At 57.2% G+C, this 14,995-nt stretch overlaps 1 protein-coding gene across 30 annotated transcripts in view; it reads right to left on the reverse strand.

The window, feature by feature from the left end:
* Window positions 1–14,995, reverse strand: part of NCOR2 (nuclear receptor corepressor 2) — a 223,482-nt gene that overhangs the window by 144,976 nt on the left and 63,511 nt on the right. For all 30 annotated transcript variants that reach the window (XM_029221371.1, XM_029221524.1, XM_029221462.1 and 27 more), the window contains 2 exons: window positions 6,823–7,040; window positions 602–729 (listed from right to left, as the gene is read on the reverse strand). In XM_029221371.1, coding sequence (XP_029077204.1) covers window positions 602–729; window positions 6,823–6,927 — 233 coding nt within the window. In that variant the 5' untranslated portion in view covers window positions 6,928–7,040. The remainder of the gene's footprint in view (window positions 1–601; window positions 730–6,822; window positions 7,041–14,995) is intronic.

The following is a 14,995-nucleotide window of genomic DNA, read 5'->3' on the forward strand; positions in this document are numbered from 1 at the left end:
CTCCACAACGGGAGAGGCCACAATAGTGAGAGGCCCGCATACCGAAAAAAAAAAAAAAAGAAAAGAAAAGAAGCAGCAGCAGCTCACGACTCTTAGCAATTAGAGCTGTTACTGTCTCAGGCATCTTGGGGCCCCACTCTGGCCTTGGCCCTCCCCTCACTGGGTCCCCACCCGTATGGCTTGCTCTCTCCCACCTGGATTTAAGGAAGACAAGGCAGGCCCACAGGCCCAGTCTGCCAGCTGAGGGATGGCAGAGGACTCGGAGAAAAGGGGATGACAAAGGGATGGGAGGAAGGGGGCTCCCCATGTGCACCCAGCTGTGGACAGTCACTCCCAACCAGCAACCCAGCCTCCCCTACTTTTTGGTGGTCACCCCCTCCTGCCTGGGCCACACAGCCAGAGGCCACTGCAGGCTCACAGCGGGAAGTCCAAGGGCCACGTGGCTCTTCCCTGCCCATCCCCAGCCCTGTCCCAGTCACAGCCGCACCAGGACAAGGGCACAGCCTGACACCCCTTTGTTTAACACCGACCCTGTGAGCTCTTCATGAGCACAGGCCTCCACTTCCCCGTCTGAGCAATGGACGCACAAACCCCTCCTCACCTTTCATTCCCGGGCTGAAATTCGGACAGCAGGGAGGGCCTCCTCCGCTGGGGCTGGATGATGGAGCCAGGCGACAGGTGTGAGGTGTAGTCACGGGGGTGGTGCTGGTACTCAAGCAGCCCGACGTCCTGCAACAGAGGACACAGACCAGTGAGCACCCATCCCGCCACAGTGCAGCCCACACGGCGAGGCAGGGCCAGAGCCCTCTGCCCGGTGCTGCTTCTGTACCCGCGGACCCTCCCACGTCCTTTCCCGGCCCTCCGACCCAGTCCAGCCAGAGGACATTCCTGGGGCCAACCGCCAAGGAGAAGTGACACATTCAGCTAAAGGACACCTGGTCCTGCCCTCTTTCCAGATGAGACAACCGAGCCCACGTGTTAGCAGAGACAAATGGAAAAGGGCACAACCTGCACGTCTGCCATGGGTGCAAGTGACACAGCAAGACACGGGCATCCACGCCAGGGGACAGTGGGTGACACGGCAAATGCTGACGGTCTGCAAGGCTCAAAGACCAGATTCTAAAACAAAGTCCACAGGCCGACGTGGGAGTCCCCCATGTTACAGAGGGAAAACCTACACACGTGTGTCACACAGGCAAGCATAGCTCAAAGTCAGAAGGATAAACTCCAGGCAAAACATGCCTTCTTCAGTAATATGCCATCCATTACCCGTTGCCATCTGTGGAAAAACTAAACACTAACAAATTCGATGTACCCCGATTAGCAACTACACCCTGATTTGAGACACGTTAAAATGTTTTTTTAAAAAAAAGAAAGATAGAAAAGAGAAACCTTTCAAAGGGGAAAACAGGACAGGCTTCCTATGTGTACCAATCCAAATCGATTAGTTGTGCCTGCAGAGAACACCCAGTTATACTGTGGGGTGGCAATCAATTAGTGATGTCTGACACGAGTAAGGCTTGGGAAAGCGTGGGATTGTAGGTGATTTGTTTTCTTCCTGGCACCCTTCTTAATTCTCCCAATTTTCCAAAAAAAATCTAGTCATTCTTTTGCTGTCTGGCTTTTTTTTTTTTTTTAAAGCAGTTATTTCTGCAAAGAGAATTAGATGATACCACGTAGGTGTGTTGGAAATGTATGTGTTTCAGACCCTCCAAAACAAACACATGTAAGAGGCTGGGAGGCTGGAGGCGAGAGAGGATGAGTAACTAGAATCAAGAGGGATCCTGTCAACCTCAGAGGCTGGAAATGAGGGAAGGGCCTTCCTGGGCAGCCCAATGTGGAAGCAAGAAGCTGCACGGCCTCGGGCTAGAGGTATCTGTCCATCCCTTAAACTCTCTGAGCCTCAGTTTCTTCATCAGTGGAATGGATGCCTGAATTCCCTGGCGGTCTAGTGGTTGGGACTCCGCGCTTCCACTGCAGGGGGCACGGGTTCAATCCCTGGTCGGGGAACTAAGATCCTGCCTGCCGCGCGGCACGCCCAAAAAAAAAAAGAAAGAAAGAAAACTGAAATGAATGCCTGACCCAGATGGAAGGTGGCCTCTGTGTCTCCAACCAAGCGTCCCCCTTAACTCTCCAAGGGTTTCCCGAAGACTGAGGGCAGCTTCCAGAAGACAGAGGACTCAGCCTCCCCCCTCCACCGCACTCCACGATGTCATGCACAAGGCACCGGGTGCTAATGAAGGAACAAGAAGAAAGGGCTGGAGGGAGGGGGCGGCAGCTTCTGGGATCATGCCGGCGCGGCTGCCAGGCACAGATCCGGTGTGCACACGCACGCAGAGGTGTGAGAAGAAATCGGCAAGCACTGCAGAATGCTGGGAGGAAAATTCCCTCTCACACAAAAGCAAAATGAACAAAGCAGCAGAGAGGCAGACGGTCCAATCCCTTGGGAGAGGGCCCCGGCAGGACGGCGCCTACCACTGCCAACAGAGGCGGGAAAAGGCACACGGCCCCCGGGGCTCCCGAGGCAGAGGCATGGGGCGGCCACTGCATCAACACTTCTGGCCTCAGTTTCTCAGTCTGGGAAGCAAGCAGGATGACCTCATTAGCACGGTCCCTCCAAGGACCATCTTGGGGGCCATTTCTGTGGTATCCACACTGATCTCCACCCCAGGGCTCTGAGTCCAGGGACCACCAAGGGTGCCTGCATCTCTACAGGAAGGCAAGAACTGGGGAGACCCCAAGAGAGACCGAAGGTGGGGCTCACTGTGGTCACAGGAGCCTGAAGACACCAGGCACTCAGGCTAGAAACCTCCAGCCACGTCTCAGAACACGAGAACCCTCCCCATGTTAACAAAACATTCCAACCCCACCTGCTGCCCTCACACATGTACGTGGCCCAAGCAGGCTCCTGCGTCCGTGACCCTTGGTCTGGGGGGAGCGCTGAAGACGAGAGGATTCAGATCCTACTTGAGAGCTTGTTGACGGGACCGCGGCATCTGAGCGCACGGCCAACACAGTCCTGCTGGCCTCGGCCTAGACCCATCCCCGTGCCCGCGAACTGCGTCACGTGCGGAAGGACCATGTATCCATTTGTGACAAACTGGAAATGAAACAGACTGGTCCTTCCCACAGAGAGCCTGATAAGCACTGATCTAGGGCAGGAGTCAGCAAACGGGGCCGAAGGCCAAAGCCAGGCTCGGCCTGTTTCGTCAGGTGTCACTGGCACACGGCCATGGCCATTCCTGTACGTGTTGGCTGAGCTGCTTTCACGCTAGGATGGCAACAGTGCAGGAGTAGTTGTGACCGAGACCGAGTGGCCGGAAAAGCCTGAAATATTTACAGAGAAGGTTTGCCAGTCCCTCCTCTAGAGGAAAAGCCCACAGTGTACCCTGGGGGCCATTCGCAAAAGGATACTAGTGGGCACGTTGTCGTCATGACAGCAGCAGCATCAAAGTCATCAACACTGCACTGTATCAGTCGCGCTTACTCGGCCCGGGCGTTGTGCAGAGGCCTCTGCACATGTCAACTAACTTGATCCTCAGGGTCTTATAACTACCGTCGCTCAACTGATGGGGAAACTGAGCAACAGGGCGGTAAGACCACTCGTCCAAAGTTTCACAGCTAGGAAGTCACTGAGGCAGGACATGAATGCCAGCGGTCTGGCTCCAGAGTCTGTGCTCTGAAAAGCCCTTCTAACACTAAGGCACAGAGAGGCTAAGTAACTTGCCTGAGGCCACACAGCAGGCAGGAGTGGCGCTGGGATCGACTCCCGTGTCTTTGGACTTTATTTAACACATTCATTTAGTGCAAAGCTTGCAGGAACTCGAGAGAGCTCAGGGGGTCCCGCGGGGCTTGGGAGAGAAGGCGGAATCGAGCTGGGCTCTAGAAAGCTGGAAAGGAGACAAGGAGGGGAGGATGTGTTGGGACCCTCAATCCTGGGAGACCCTCAGTGCCAGGAGCCCGCCAGGACCCTCAGGGAAAGATGTGGGGTCCTGATACTGTGGGCGAGGGAAGCCGAGACCACAGAGAAGGAGAGAACAGGGCTCAGAGAGGCTCTGAGGGTGGAGCAGGTGGGATTGAACGAGCCATGCGTACCGGCACCATGAAGAGAGGCTCGGAGTGTGCCTGAGGCTGGGTCAGGGTCAGCACACCTGGAATTAAGCCCTCCATCTGCGCCAGCGTAACACCCCAGGCAGCCCGGACATGACGCAGGCTGAGGCACAGGCCGGCAGAGAAGGCGGCTCCCACCGCCCCTCTCAGAGTGCAGAGCCTCTTTGGTCTCCTGCCACCCCGCCAGGAGGAAAGAGGCGGCTGCCGCGTACAGACGCCGCCCCCCCCGGGCACCTCGCAAACACCTGCCAGTGATGCTTAAGCCCACAACACCCATACTGCAGATGGGAAAACTGGGGCTGCCCCCACGGGGTTAAGTGAGCAGCCAAATGTCACTCGGTGAGTTGGGAGGAACGGGGATTCAAAGCCACATCTGGAGGTTCTTCTGGGCTCTGGGCGGGGGGGACTCACCATCAAAGCAGCCCCATGCCCAGACACCCTGGAAGAAGCCTCCAGGGCCAGGAGGTGCCACCCTGGATGGAAGCCTGTTGGGAGCAGGTACGGGAGTGAGCTGAGTCCCAGGAAGGTCACAGGTCACGGGGTCCAGGCCCCGCCCCCTCAGCCCAGCAGACCTGCCTCAACTACTGTACAAGGAGCTGGGACCCCTGGGTTCCCACCTGGCCCTTGGATGGGGCATTTGCCTTCCACGCCTTTTTCCCTTTTCCTCCGCCCTCTGTCTTCCAAAAACCCTCTGCCCCCCAAAATGGGGGCATCTCACAAACACTGCCTGTACAGTGGGCTGGCGGTAAGGGGTTAGCGGGCACAGGGCTGCAGGGGGACCTCCAGATTACAGTCCCAACACTCACCTCCCACCAGCCAAAGAAAAGTGGCTCCAGCCCCGGACACATGCCCAGGAGAGCAAGACCCCCCCCCGCCCCAGGATGCCTAGAATTCTTGTTCCTGCCTTTCCAGTAACAAGCAGGGGCCCCCAGCTGGGTCGCCCAAGCACGAGGCAGGGTGATCAGGAAGTGGGGCCCCACTGCTGCCACCACACAGGATAAGGATGCCCTGCCTCGTAGCTACCCAGGGCCCCTGCCCACCCCCGGCGTCAGCCTCCTGCCTGGAGGAAGTGACCACTGGGTCCTACCCGGCCGCATCCTGTGTCACTGATGGCCCAGCGGGAGAAGTGCGGGCGGTGTCTGAGATCAGCTGCTGACTCCAAGTGACTGCGAGAGGGCCCGGCTGGGGCACAGGATGGAGGGCTGCAGGATGGCAGGGGCCATAGGGACTCAAGGACTGACCGAGTCTGGGCCCTTGGGGGGGAGTGGGAGAGGGGCAGGAATCTGGCAGGAGGGGACGAGAAAGAAGAGAAACCAGAGGCAGCCGCCAGGAGCCCCCAGGGGAGGCAGCCCCTCCAAGCAGCTGTAGTGACAGTGACAGTATTGCAAGTGGACACAGCTGGCTGAGTGTCTGCCAGGCACTGTCATAAGGACCTTCCGCAGATCATCACGGTTAATCCCCAGGAGAATCTAGGAGACAGATGCTCTCGTTACTCCATTTTATGGATGAACAACCGAGGCTCAGAATCATTAAGCGACTTGTCCTGTTTCCTCACTTGCAAAATGTTCCCCATCTACAAAGTGCAGAGCATACGCGTACCCTCACTTCAGTGATGAAGAGAAGCGAGTGCAACTGTATACATAAAGGGCATAAACAAAATGCTCACCCTGTAGTAAGCACTCCGACGACAAAGCTTACTTTTGTTATCGTGATTATGATAAAGGTGATGACCACACTTGATAGTAAAGGACCCCCAGGAGCACAGTCCTCGGCCCTGGGTACACAGTAGGTGACCAGTAAATAGTCATCCATCTCACAGGGGCTCAGGGTCCTGAAGCTGAAGCCGACTGCCTTCTCACGGTGATTTAACCCGAGGCCTATCATTTAACCTCCCAGCGTCTCCTCATCTTCAAAATGGGACGATAATGCAAGGTGCTCTTTCATCGGGTTGCTTGTGAGGATTCGACGACCCCATCCAGAATGTGCCCGTTTATCACAGCTGGCTCTCAAAAGCATCTTGGGGGCCCAAATCCTCAAGAGGTCACTGTTCTTGGGACACCCTCAGGCTGGTCCACTGGGCTCATATGCTGAAACATCTCGCTCATGGAAGATAGAAAAGCCCTCCCATGCCACTTCCTCTCTGCATCTTAGGAGGGACCACACCAGCCAAGCAGGACAGATACAGGCGTGTTCACATAGGGGCCGGCACAGCAAGCTCTGACCCCAGCTGCAACTGCAAAGCCTCACAGTCCCTCACCAAGCAGCCAGGAGGCCAAACGGGGGAGGCCCAGGACCCTGAGAGCCCTCTGGCAAGCCCCTGAGGATACAGAACATAACCAAGCCTCATCCTCAGGGCCACAGGCAACTAGAGATAAAGTCAGGAAAGGGGGCCCCCACCAGGAGGTGGACAGAGTGGGGTGCAGCTCGGAAGAGCTGACCAATGGTACTTCCCTGGCAGTCCAATGTTTAAGACTCTATCCTTCCACTGCAGGGGGCACGGGTTCGATCCCTGGTCAGGGAACGAAGATCTCACAGGCCATGCGGCGCAGCAAAACATTTTTTTAAAAAAAGAAAGAGCTGACCAAGGGCACGCCCGCTCCCTCCCCAGCAGGCCACCCCCCCCGCCACTCACACAACGATGGGGAGAAATAGGAACCCAGGGACAAGAGAAGGCCCCAAAGGTGACCCCAGGTGCACATTTGTGCCGCTTACCGTGTGTGGCCGGGCGATCTGCACGGGGTAGGAAACGCCGTGGGGCGGGTAACGGGGCTCGGTGGCCCTCCACGTCTGTGCCACGGGCTGCGTGGACCCCGACATGGTGGTGGGCGTCCAGGGGGGCTCGTGGGCCCCTGTAAGCTCCCTCTCAATGGTCTCCAAGGATTATAAGCCAGTCTTCGTCATCTGCTCGAGGGCCACCCTGTCCCAGGCACCTGTGAGACCAGAAAAGCAAAAGCGAGATCAGTCCCAGGGCGGCTGCTCCTTGCAGACCCTGGCGGGGCCCCAAGTCCTTCCTGTGGCCCCTGTGAGGAAGAGAGAGCAGACAGGGGTCCTCCGGGACCCTCCTCCATGCCACTGGCAAGCTCCGTGCCCACTGACAGCAGTGGGAGACGCCACGTGGTGTCTGAGGCCTCTCCAAGCCACAGGCCGGCGGCTGCGGCACAAGCCACATCGGTGACAGCCGTGTCCTCCCCCGCTGCCAAGGCCCTCGCTCAGCAGGCACGGGAGCTCTAACTCGGCGGGCACTGCCCCCACGACCCCCCCCCCATGGCTCCCAAGCACCCTCAGCCCACCCAACCCCACCCCAAGTCCTCTGCCAGTTTGAGTCACCAGGGCAAGGTTCCCCGAAAGCACCTGGCAGCTCAGGCAGGCGACTGCTGTCCCAGGAGGGGAAAAGTCCGTACACCCGTCCAGGGTGATGGTGGTGAACGGGGTCGGCTCGGGCAGAACACAGGTCACAGTGTAACCCCGGGCAAGGTCGGGCCTGCCTGGGCCTCCCAGTGACCCTCTGGGGAGGGTGAGTGACACTACGATGGGGGAGCAGGACAGAAGTGAGGTTGGCCCGGACGTGAACTGAGAGCGAAGCGACTGGGAGCCCGAGGGCCACACTGGGGAAACAGCCGAGGACACGGATGAGAGCCGGCTGGGCCCCCTGTGGCTCCCGGAGGGGCAGGCAAAGGATGCTGTCCACGGGGAAGAAAGCACTCATGTGTCCATGATGGAAGGAATCCACTGGCTTTACAGATGGGGAAACTGAGGCCCAGGAAGAAGAAAGGACTCAAGTCAAGAGAGCAAGAGAGCCCCTGGTCAGAAGGGGCCTTTGCCCAGAAATCTCCGGGGGGCCCCAACCTCCCCAGGACCCTTCTCTCCCTTCTCCACCAGCCACTGCTCCATGCAGCCTGCCCAAGGTTATAACTAGCTCCGCCGCCCAGGCCCGGGCTGAAAGCCGGGCAGGTCTCAGGCCTCCTCCACACTCAGCCACTCAGAAAAGGGGTGTCCATCAGGCCCCTGCCATGTGCAAACCCCCCACTCACACCCGCCACCCAGGAGCTAAGGAGAAGCCAAGATGGCGCAGGGGCCCGGCACCTGATGCCCCCATGTGATGTACCCTCTCGGGCTGGGGTTGCATCTCGTGTGTACCCCCAGCTCCCTGTACCTTCATCACAACACCCCTCATTGCCCTGCCCTCCACTGACAACTGTCTTTCAAGGGCGTGGACGCCCTAACCCTCTGCCCTTTGGAGGCCTGATGTGGAGGGATATTGGGGGGAAGATTGAGATCATGGTGGTCAAAGGAAGAACAAGACCCCCTTCCCTCCCACCTGGGGGCCATGACTGCATCCCACTTCCCACCCCCATCTCCTGCTACAGTAGACTCGACTTTTTTTTTTAGCAACCATCTTCCCTCCCCAGACTCCAGGAGTGATCATGTGATCTGGGCCTGGCCAGTCAGATTCCTGCTTCCCCTGGGCCAGCGATTGGTTCAGGGATGGGCATCTGACCCAATCTGAGCCAATGAGAGTCAGTCTTGAGACTCTGAGAAGGAACCAGAAACAGGCACTATCCACTGGGGCTGTAAGCCAGGAGCATGAAAGCCTGGAGCTCTCGGGGGCCACCACTTGGCAGGGACCTACCCGAGACCATACCCCCAGGAAGGCAGATCTGAAGGGTAGAGAGAGCACAGCTGGGTCCTGATACAGCCATGCCTGAAGGCAGATCAAAGCTGCTTCTTCATTTAGGGAAGCCAAGGCACTCCTTCTGTGTGTTTTGCCTTTGCCAGCCCAACCCAGCTGTCTGTCACTTGCCATCAAAAGTTCTGACTCACCCAGAGAAGGAGGGAGTCACAAAGGAGGCAACCTTTCCATCGGGTGCTGTCAATCCTTCCAACACTGCAAAGCCAAAGAATTCCAGAGCCCAAACTGCCACACCTATGACCACCTCAGGAAAAAAGCCCACGTGGACTTTTCCCAGACACCACGACAGGGTGCACTGTGTATTTTCTTATGAACGTGGGAACAGTCCTGCTCAGCAAATGGGAGCTACTATTACTACAGCCACTAGTTCTGTCACTGCAGTAGCTGCAGCCCGGTCACAGCGATGTTGTGGACATGGAAGGGAGGCAGAGCTGCCCCCACCAGTCCCCACCAAGAGCAACGCGGCAGCCCTCCGGCAGCCCAGAGACAAGAGACTGGCCTTGGGAGAGGGGTCAGTTGTGGCCACCAGTGCTGGACCCTGTCCCAGAATTCCCTGTGTCCCAGCTCATCACAAAGCCCTGGTGGTCTGATGCAGCAAAGCCAGTTCTATTCCGGCCTCTCTCTGGGTTTTTTTTTGGTTTTTTTTGTTTTTGTTTGCGATATGCGGGTCTCTCACTGTTGTGGCTTCTCCCGTTGCAAAGCACAGGCTCCAGACGCGCAGGCTCAGCGGCCGTGGCTCACGGGCCCAGCCGCTCCGCGGCATGTGGGATCTTCCCGGACCGGGGCACGAACCCGCGTCCCCTGCATCGGCAGGCGGCCTCTCAACCACTGCGCCACCAGGGAAGCCCTCTCTCTGGGTTTTAAACGGTTGCCCGCTCTCTGCAAGAGGAAGAGAGCAGCACCTGGGCAGAGAGAAGCCCAATCTGCTTGCCTTTCCAAGGGCACCACGCGCAGCTTCCAAGCTGCTACGTGACTTCGCATTGCATGAGGCGGTGAGAAGTCTAATTTACCAGTAGATTTCTAACCTCCTTTGCCTAATGAAAGGCCGACTGAGGGATGGCAGCCCCGGAAAGATGCTCACGGCGTGCACTGCACGTGGGCTCCAGAAGCCAGGGAAGTGACGCCTTTTCAAAGCAGCCCTGGAGAATCCTCGGCCACTTCCCCACCCTCCTCGTGCCAAGGCCTGGCTTCCCACGACCTCAATGTTCACAGAGTGTCCACCGCCGAGCTCGGGGTTCATGCCCCCACCACCCACCTGTCAGAGGATCACTCCGCCAGCTCCATGGCCCAGCATCCCCATGTGCAGGTTGTCCCTGAAGCCAGGGGACTCTGGGGATCTTGCACCTCCTGCATTCACCACGAGCTTATTTTAATAAGCTCCATTTCTATCTCCCCCAACCTTAGCCATATTTTTTGCCAACTTGAAAAAAAAATTATTTTTAGGAAAATAGTTTGACAGTTCCTAAAAATGTTAAACATAGAATTACCGTAGGACCCAGCAATTCCACTCCTAGGCATATACCCAAAAGAATGGAAAACAGAGACTGAAACAAATCAAGGTATTCACAGCAGCAGTATTCACTATAGCCAAAGGTGGAAACCACCCAAGTGCCCATCAACCAATGAGTGGAGAAATAAACAGAACGTGGTCTATCTGTACAACGGAATATGATTCAGCTATAAAAAAGAACCAAGCACTGACACATGTCACAACGTGGATGAACCTTGCACACATGATGCTAAGTGAAAGAAGCCAGACACGAAAGGACAGATACCATATGATTCCACTTATAGGAAATGTCCAGAACGATAAATCCACAGAGACAGAAAGCAGACTGGTGGTTGCCAAGGGCGGGGGGTGGGATGGAGGGGTGTGGAGCGACTCATGGGTATGGGGGTTACCATGCAATGACGGAAATGTTTCGAAACTAGGTAAAAGTGGTGTTTGCGTAACACTGTGAACGGCGGGGCAGGGGTGGGGATTAAGCTTTGACCTTATCAGCCACATTTGGAGGTGCGCGCCAGGAAAAAATATGACATTACTTCACCAAAGACAAGGGTAGGAGAGGATGAGAGCAATCCATGGGGCAACGTTGGGTCTCCTGGATCCGGTCTTGGCTGAAGAGGGTTCTGAGAAATGGATGCAGGTTAGAGCAGGAATGCGATACAGGGGCCCCAATATCACTGCAGGGTCTGGGAGCTTTGGGGTCAGGAGAGGGTGGTGGACATCCGTTGATCTCCAGACCCTTTGGGCTCCCCACTGTGAGCTGAGCTCCAGGCTAGTGAATGAGGCAGGGTCCAGGCCACAGAGGGTCTCGGTGCCCCGGCGGAGTGCAGACAAGCAGCAAATAGTGACTTCTGAGAGCAGGCTGGGGGCTCTGGAGGCCTTGGGGAGGGCGAGGGGGTGGCAGAGAGAACTTTCTGGAGCGTGAACAAGACACAGCCCGGGGAGGGGGAAGTGGAGGGGGCTCCAGGCAGAGGCCACCACCTGAGCAAGACCCCGGAGATGAGACCAGGCATCTCGTGCTTGAGAAATTCATCAAGTCATTCAAGGCCCACGAACCATGGAAAGGATGGATTTTGTTCAAAGGGCAATGGGGAGCCACGGAAGGTGGTGGAGGGAGAGAGGAAAGGATCGGGGTGTTTGACAAGCAGGCGCCGTGAAGAGCGAGTGTGTAACCCAGAGGCCTGGGGGCTCTCGCAAGTGTCCCTAAACGAGATGACACCGGTGGGATCGGGATAGCAGTAACAGAGAAGCAGCAGCAGACGGCGTGCAAGTCGAGAAGGAGCCTGCCAGCCAAAGACACATCTTGCTCTGGGGGTGAGCGAGGCCGAGCAGCCCCCCAGGGACAGGGGCCTGTCATTCCCCCCCTCAGGCAAGGTGCCTCGGGGCTCTGTCCTCAGTTTCCTCCACTGTAGACAGGGAACATGCGTGTCCCTGCTCCACGGACCCAGGAGGACAGCACACCTGTGAAGGGTGCCTGGTAAACAGCAGGTGCTCAATAAGGCAAACTCAGCCAAGTCAGGGCTCCACGGGGAAGAGAGAGCGCTCTGGCGAGGTTAAGGACTGGCTTTGCCAGGCGGCATGCGATGCTCCCGAGTCCCATAGGACGGGGACACCGCAAGCCCCACCAGGCCTCGCATATCCAAACCAAAAACCACGGGCCCACAGAGCCGGCTGGAGGAGGGCTGCACACTGCAGGCCCAGCCCATGCTGGGAGCACCCGTGCACACGGCCAGGGCTACGCAGCCGCCCTGGGAGAGCCCCATAGGCTGTGGGTCTGATTCGGCAGCACCCCACAAGCCTGCCAAGCCCGTGTTCCATCCACGGAGAAAGCTCACTGCCTGTGATTCTGTGTCTGCCTTGCAGGGCCTAACATAGCGCCGGGCACACAGCAGGTGCTCAACAAACGAAACTGTCAGGCGGAGGTGAGCGCCAGTAACACGAGGTAAGGCTGGAGCCCGCCACACCTGCATCCCCTGACCCTGCTGGGCAGAGGCCTCTCTCGGGGGGAAGTTTTCCATCCTGCCCGGACATCCCCTCTCAGCCCCCAGGCAAGACGGCCAGGGAGGCCACACCAAGACACATTCCACAGATTTTCCGAGTCAGAGCAGCCAGGCTCAGATCGGGGAGGGTGGGGTTATAGCCACTGGGGCTGGGATGTCTCTGAGGGCACGGGGAGGCGGAGGGGGTGTTTGCTAAGGGGCCGGAACGGAAGCTGAAATGTGTCTGGGAGCCTTCAGACCTGAGCCCAGGAAGATGAAAGGGGAGCTGTCTGCACTGCACATGCCTGACATTTTCTTGGAACTAACAGGACCGACGCTGGGACTTGTGGCAGGTGGGGAAGCTTCAGAATTTAAAATCAGCTGTCAGCGCTGACCCGCGCGCTCCTCAAAACCCCCCGCGGCGCTCGAGTGGCCCACAGAGGGGACACGGTCTACGACACCCCACCCCAGCCAGCCTGTCTCGGGCCAGGGACACACACGTGTGCTGGGAGCCTGTGGGCAGGGACCCCGCCGGTCTCCTCAGTGTCTGACATATAGTAGCTGCTCCATAAATGTTTGTTTTAATTGACTGCTGAACCCCCCATGAGGGGCGTGGTGCCTGGCACACAGTAGGTGTATTATTTTCCTGGAGCTGCCATAACAAACTACCACAAAGTGGATGGCTAAAGACAACGGAAATGGATCCTCCCACTGATCTGGAGGCCAGAAGTCCAAACTCCAGGTGTCAGCAGGGCCACACTCCCTCCAGAGGCTCCAGGGGAGGATCCTTCCTTGTCCCTTCCAGCTCCTGGCGCCTCCAGGTTTCCTTGAGGCCCCACTGCTCCAATCTCTGCCCATCTTCACATGGCCTTTCTTCCCATGTGCCTATGCTTGCCCTTCTTATAAGGACTCCAATTATACTTAAGGCCCACCCTCTCCAGTGTGACCTCATCTTAACTAATTACGTCTGCAAGAGACCCTCTCTCCCAATCAAATCACACTCGTAGGTTCCGGGTGGACGTGAATTTGGGGAGGACGTCATTTAACCCAATACAATAGGTGCTCAATAAATATTGGCTTTGTTCACTGCTATATCCCAGAGCCTGGCACAAAGTAGGCACCCAATAAATATCTACTAAACAAAAAGGCACCAGGCGGCTTGGCCCAAGGAGAATGGAGACCCGGAAGCCAGCCCTGGGGCAGTGGAGGGCGGATGGGGCAGGACTTGAGGACAGAAGCAGTTCTGGGGTGTGAGGTTAAGCTGCTATGGAGACACCAGCTAGAATGAAGCTGACTGCTCCCACCTTGTGTTTCTAGCTTCTGGCATGCTGTAAAAATCGGGGACCGGCCAAGCATTTGATGGCCACCTTCTGCAGGGGCTCATGGCACAGAAGAGATGCCCAGGAGCCCAGCTCTGAACTAAGTCATAAGATGAAGATGGGAAGTGGCATGGGTGAGCCTCACCCGGCCTGGCTCACAGGAGCCTGTATGGCCCACATGGACAGGGGCAAAGGCAAAGTTCCTGCCCCCTGCCCTGGCTGCTGCCCGCTGCCAACCACGCTTTATAGGCGCCTCCTGTGGGACAGGTGCCGGGACGCAGCAGAGAATAACAGACCCAAACTCCCCGCCCTCGCGGAGCTGACATTCCACTGGGTGAGACGGGAGTAATTATAGGGTGTTGGACAGTATCTGTGCTATGGAGAAAAACAGAAGCGTGAGGTGGGTAGGCAGGGGATGGGGGGTGAGGTGCAGTTTTAAAGTGGGTGGTCTGGGACAGCCTCACCGGAAGGCATCTTTAAGCAAAGTTGTGGAGGAGGGGAGAGAGGGAACCAGCAGATGTCTTGGAAGGGTGTTCCAGGCAGAGGGAACAGCAAGTGCAAAGGCCCTGAGGTGGGAGAGGAACAGCAGGGAGACCCGAGTGGTGAGAGCGGAGGTCACATGGGGCTTTCACTCCAAGTGAGATGGGAAGGATGCCACACCTCTGGGCAGGGGTGACGTGAAGGGTCTCCTATATCAAACCTGCCCCTGGCATCTCTGCACCCAAGGAAACTTCAGCTGCGCCCCCTGTCAAGGAGCCACGGGTGCAGGCCTCTGTGCATAAAAGGGCTGACCCACCTGTAATCCTAACTGTTAAAGGAGGAAGACCAGCTTCCTTGCCCCTTACCTGGCAAAGAGGTCACTGGGCTCCCTAAGAAGGAGCCAGGACCCTAATCACAGCCTGTCCTTGGCCCTGCCCGAGGGGCGGTGGCCTGGAGTAGCTGAGGGTCACCGTACTCAGAGCCAACTCAGGCTGCTGCCCACAGAGGTGCCACCTGCCCCCCGCAAGCTGGGACCAAGCTAAACAAACCCATGCCAATGGGGTCTCCACACATTCTGGCCAATCAGGAAATTATTTGGGTATCTACAATGCACAGGCACTGTTCCAAACACTGGAGCTACAGCAGCGAACCAGTCGGACAAAAAGGCTTGCCAATCAGAGCTGACATCCAGTGACAGGTCTGTCCCAACAGGGAAAGCGCCCAGCCAGGTGCTCACCGGGAAATGGATGGATGGACGGACGAAGGGAGAATGGATGGACGGATGAAGGATTGATGCTAAGATGAATGAGAGATGGATGGATAAAGGAGAGATAAAGGGAAGGGAGAGGGAGGACGGACGGACAGATGGATGGATGGATGGATGGATGGATGGATGGATGGATGGATGGAT

The sequence above is a fragment of the Monodon monoceros genome, unplaced genomic scaffold (assembly GCF_005190385.1).
Source record: "Monodon monoceros isolate NGI ecotype Baffin Bay Population unplaced genomic scaffold, NGI_Narwhal_1 Super_Scaffold_1, whole genome shotgun sequence".
NCBI classification, from domain to species: domain Eukaryota; kingdom Metazoa; phylum Chordata; class Mammalia; order Artiodactyla; family Monodontidae; genus Monodon; species Monodon monoceros.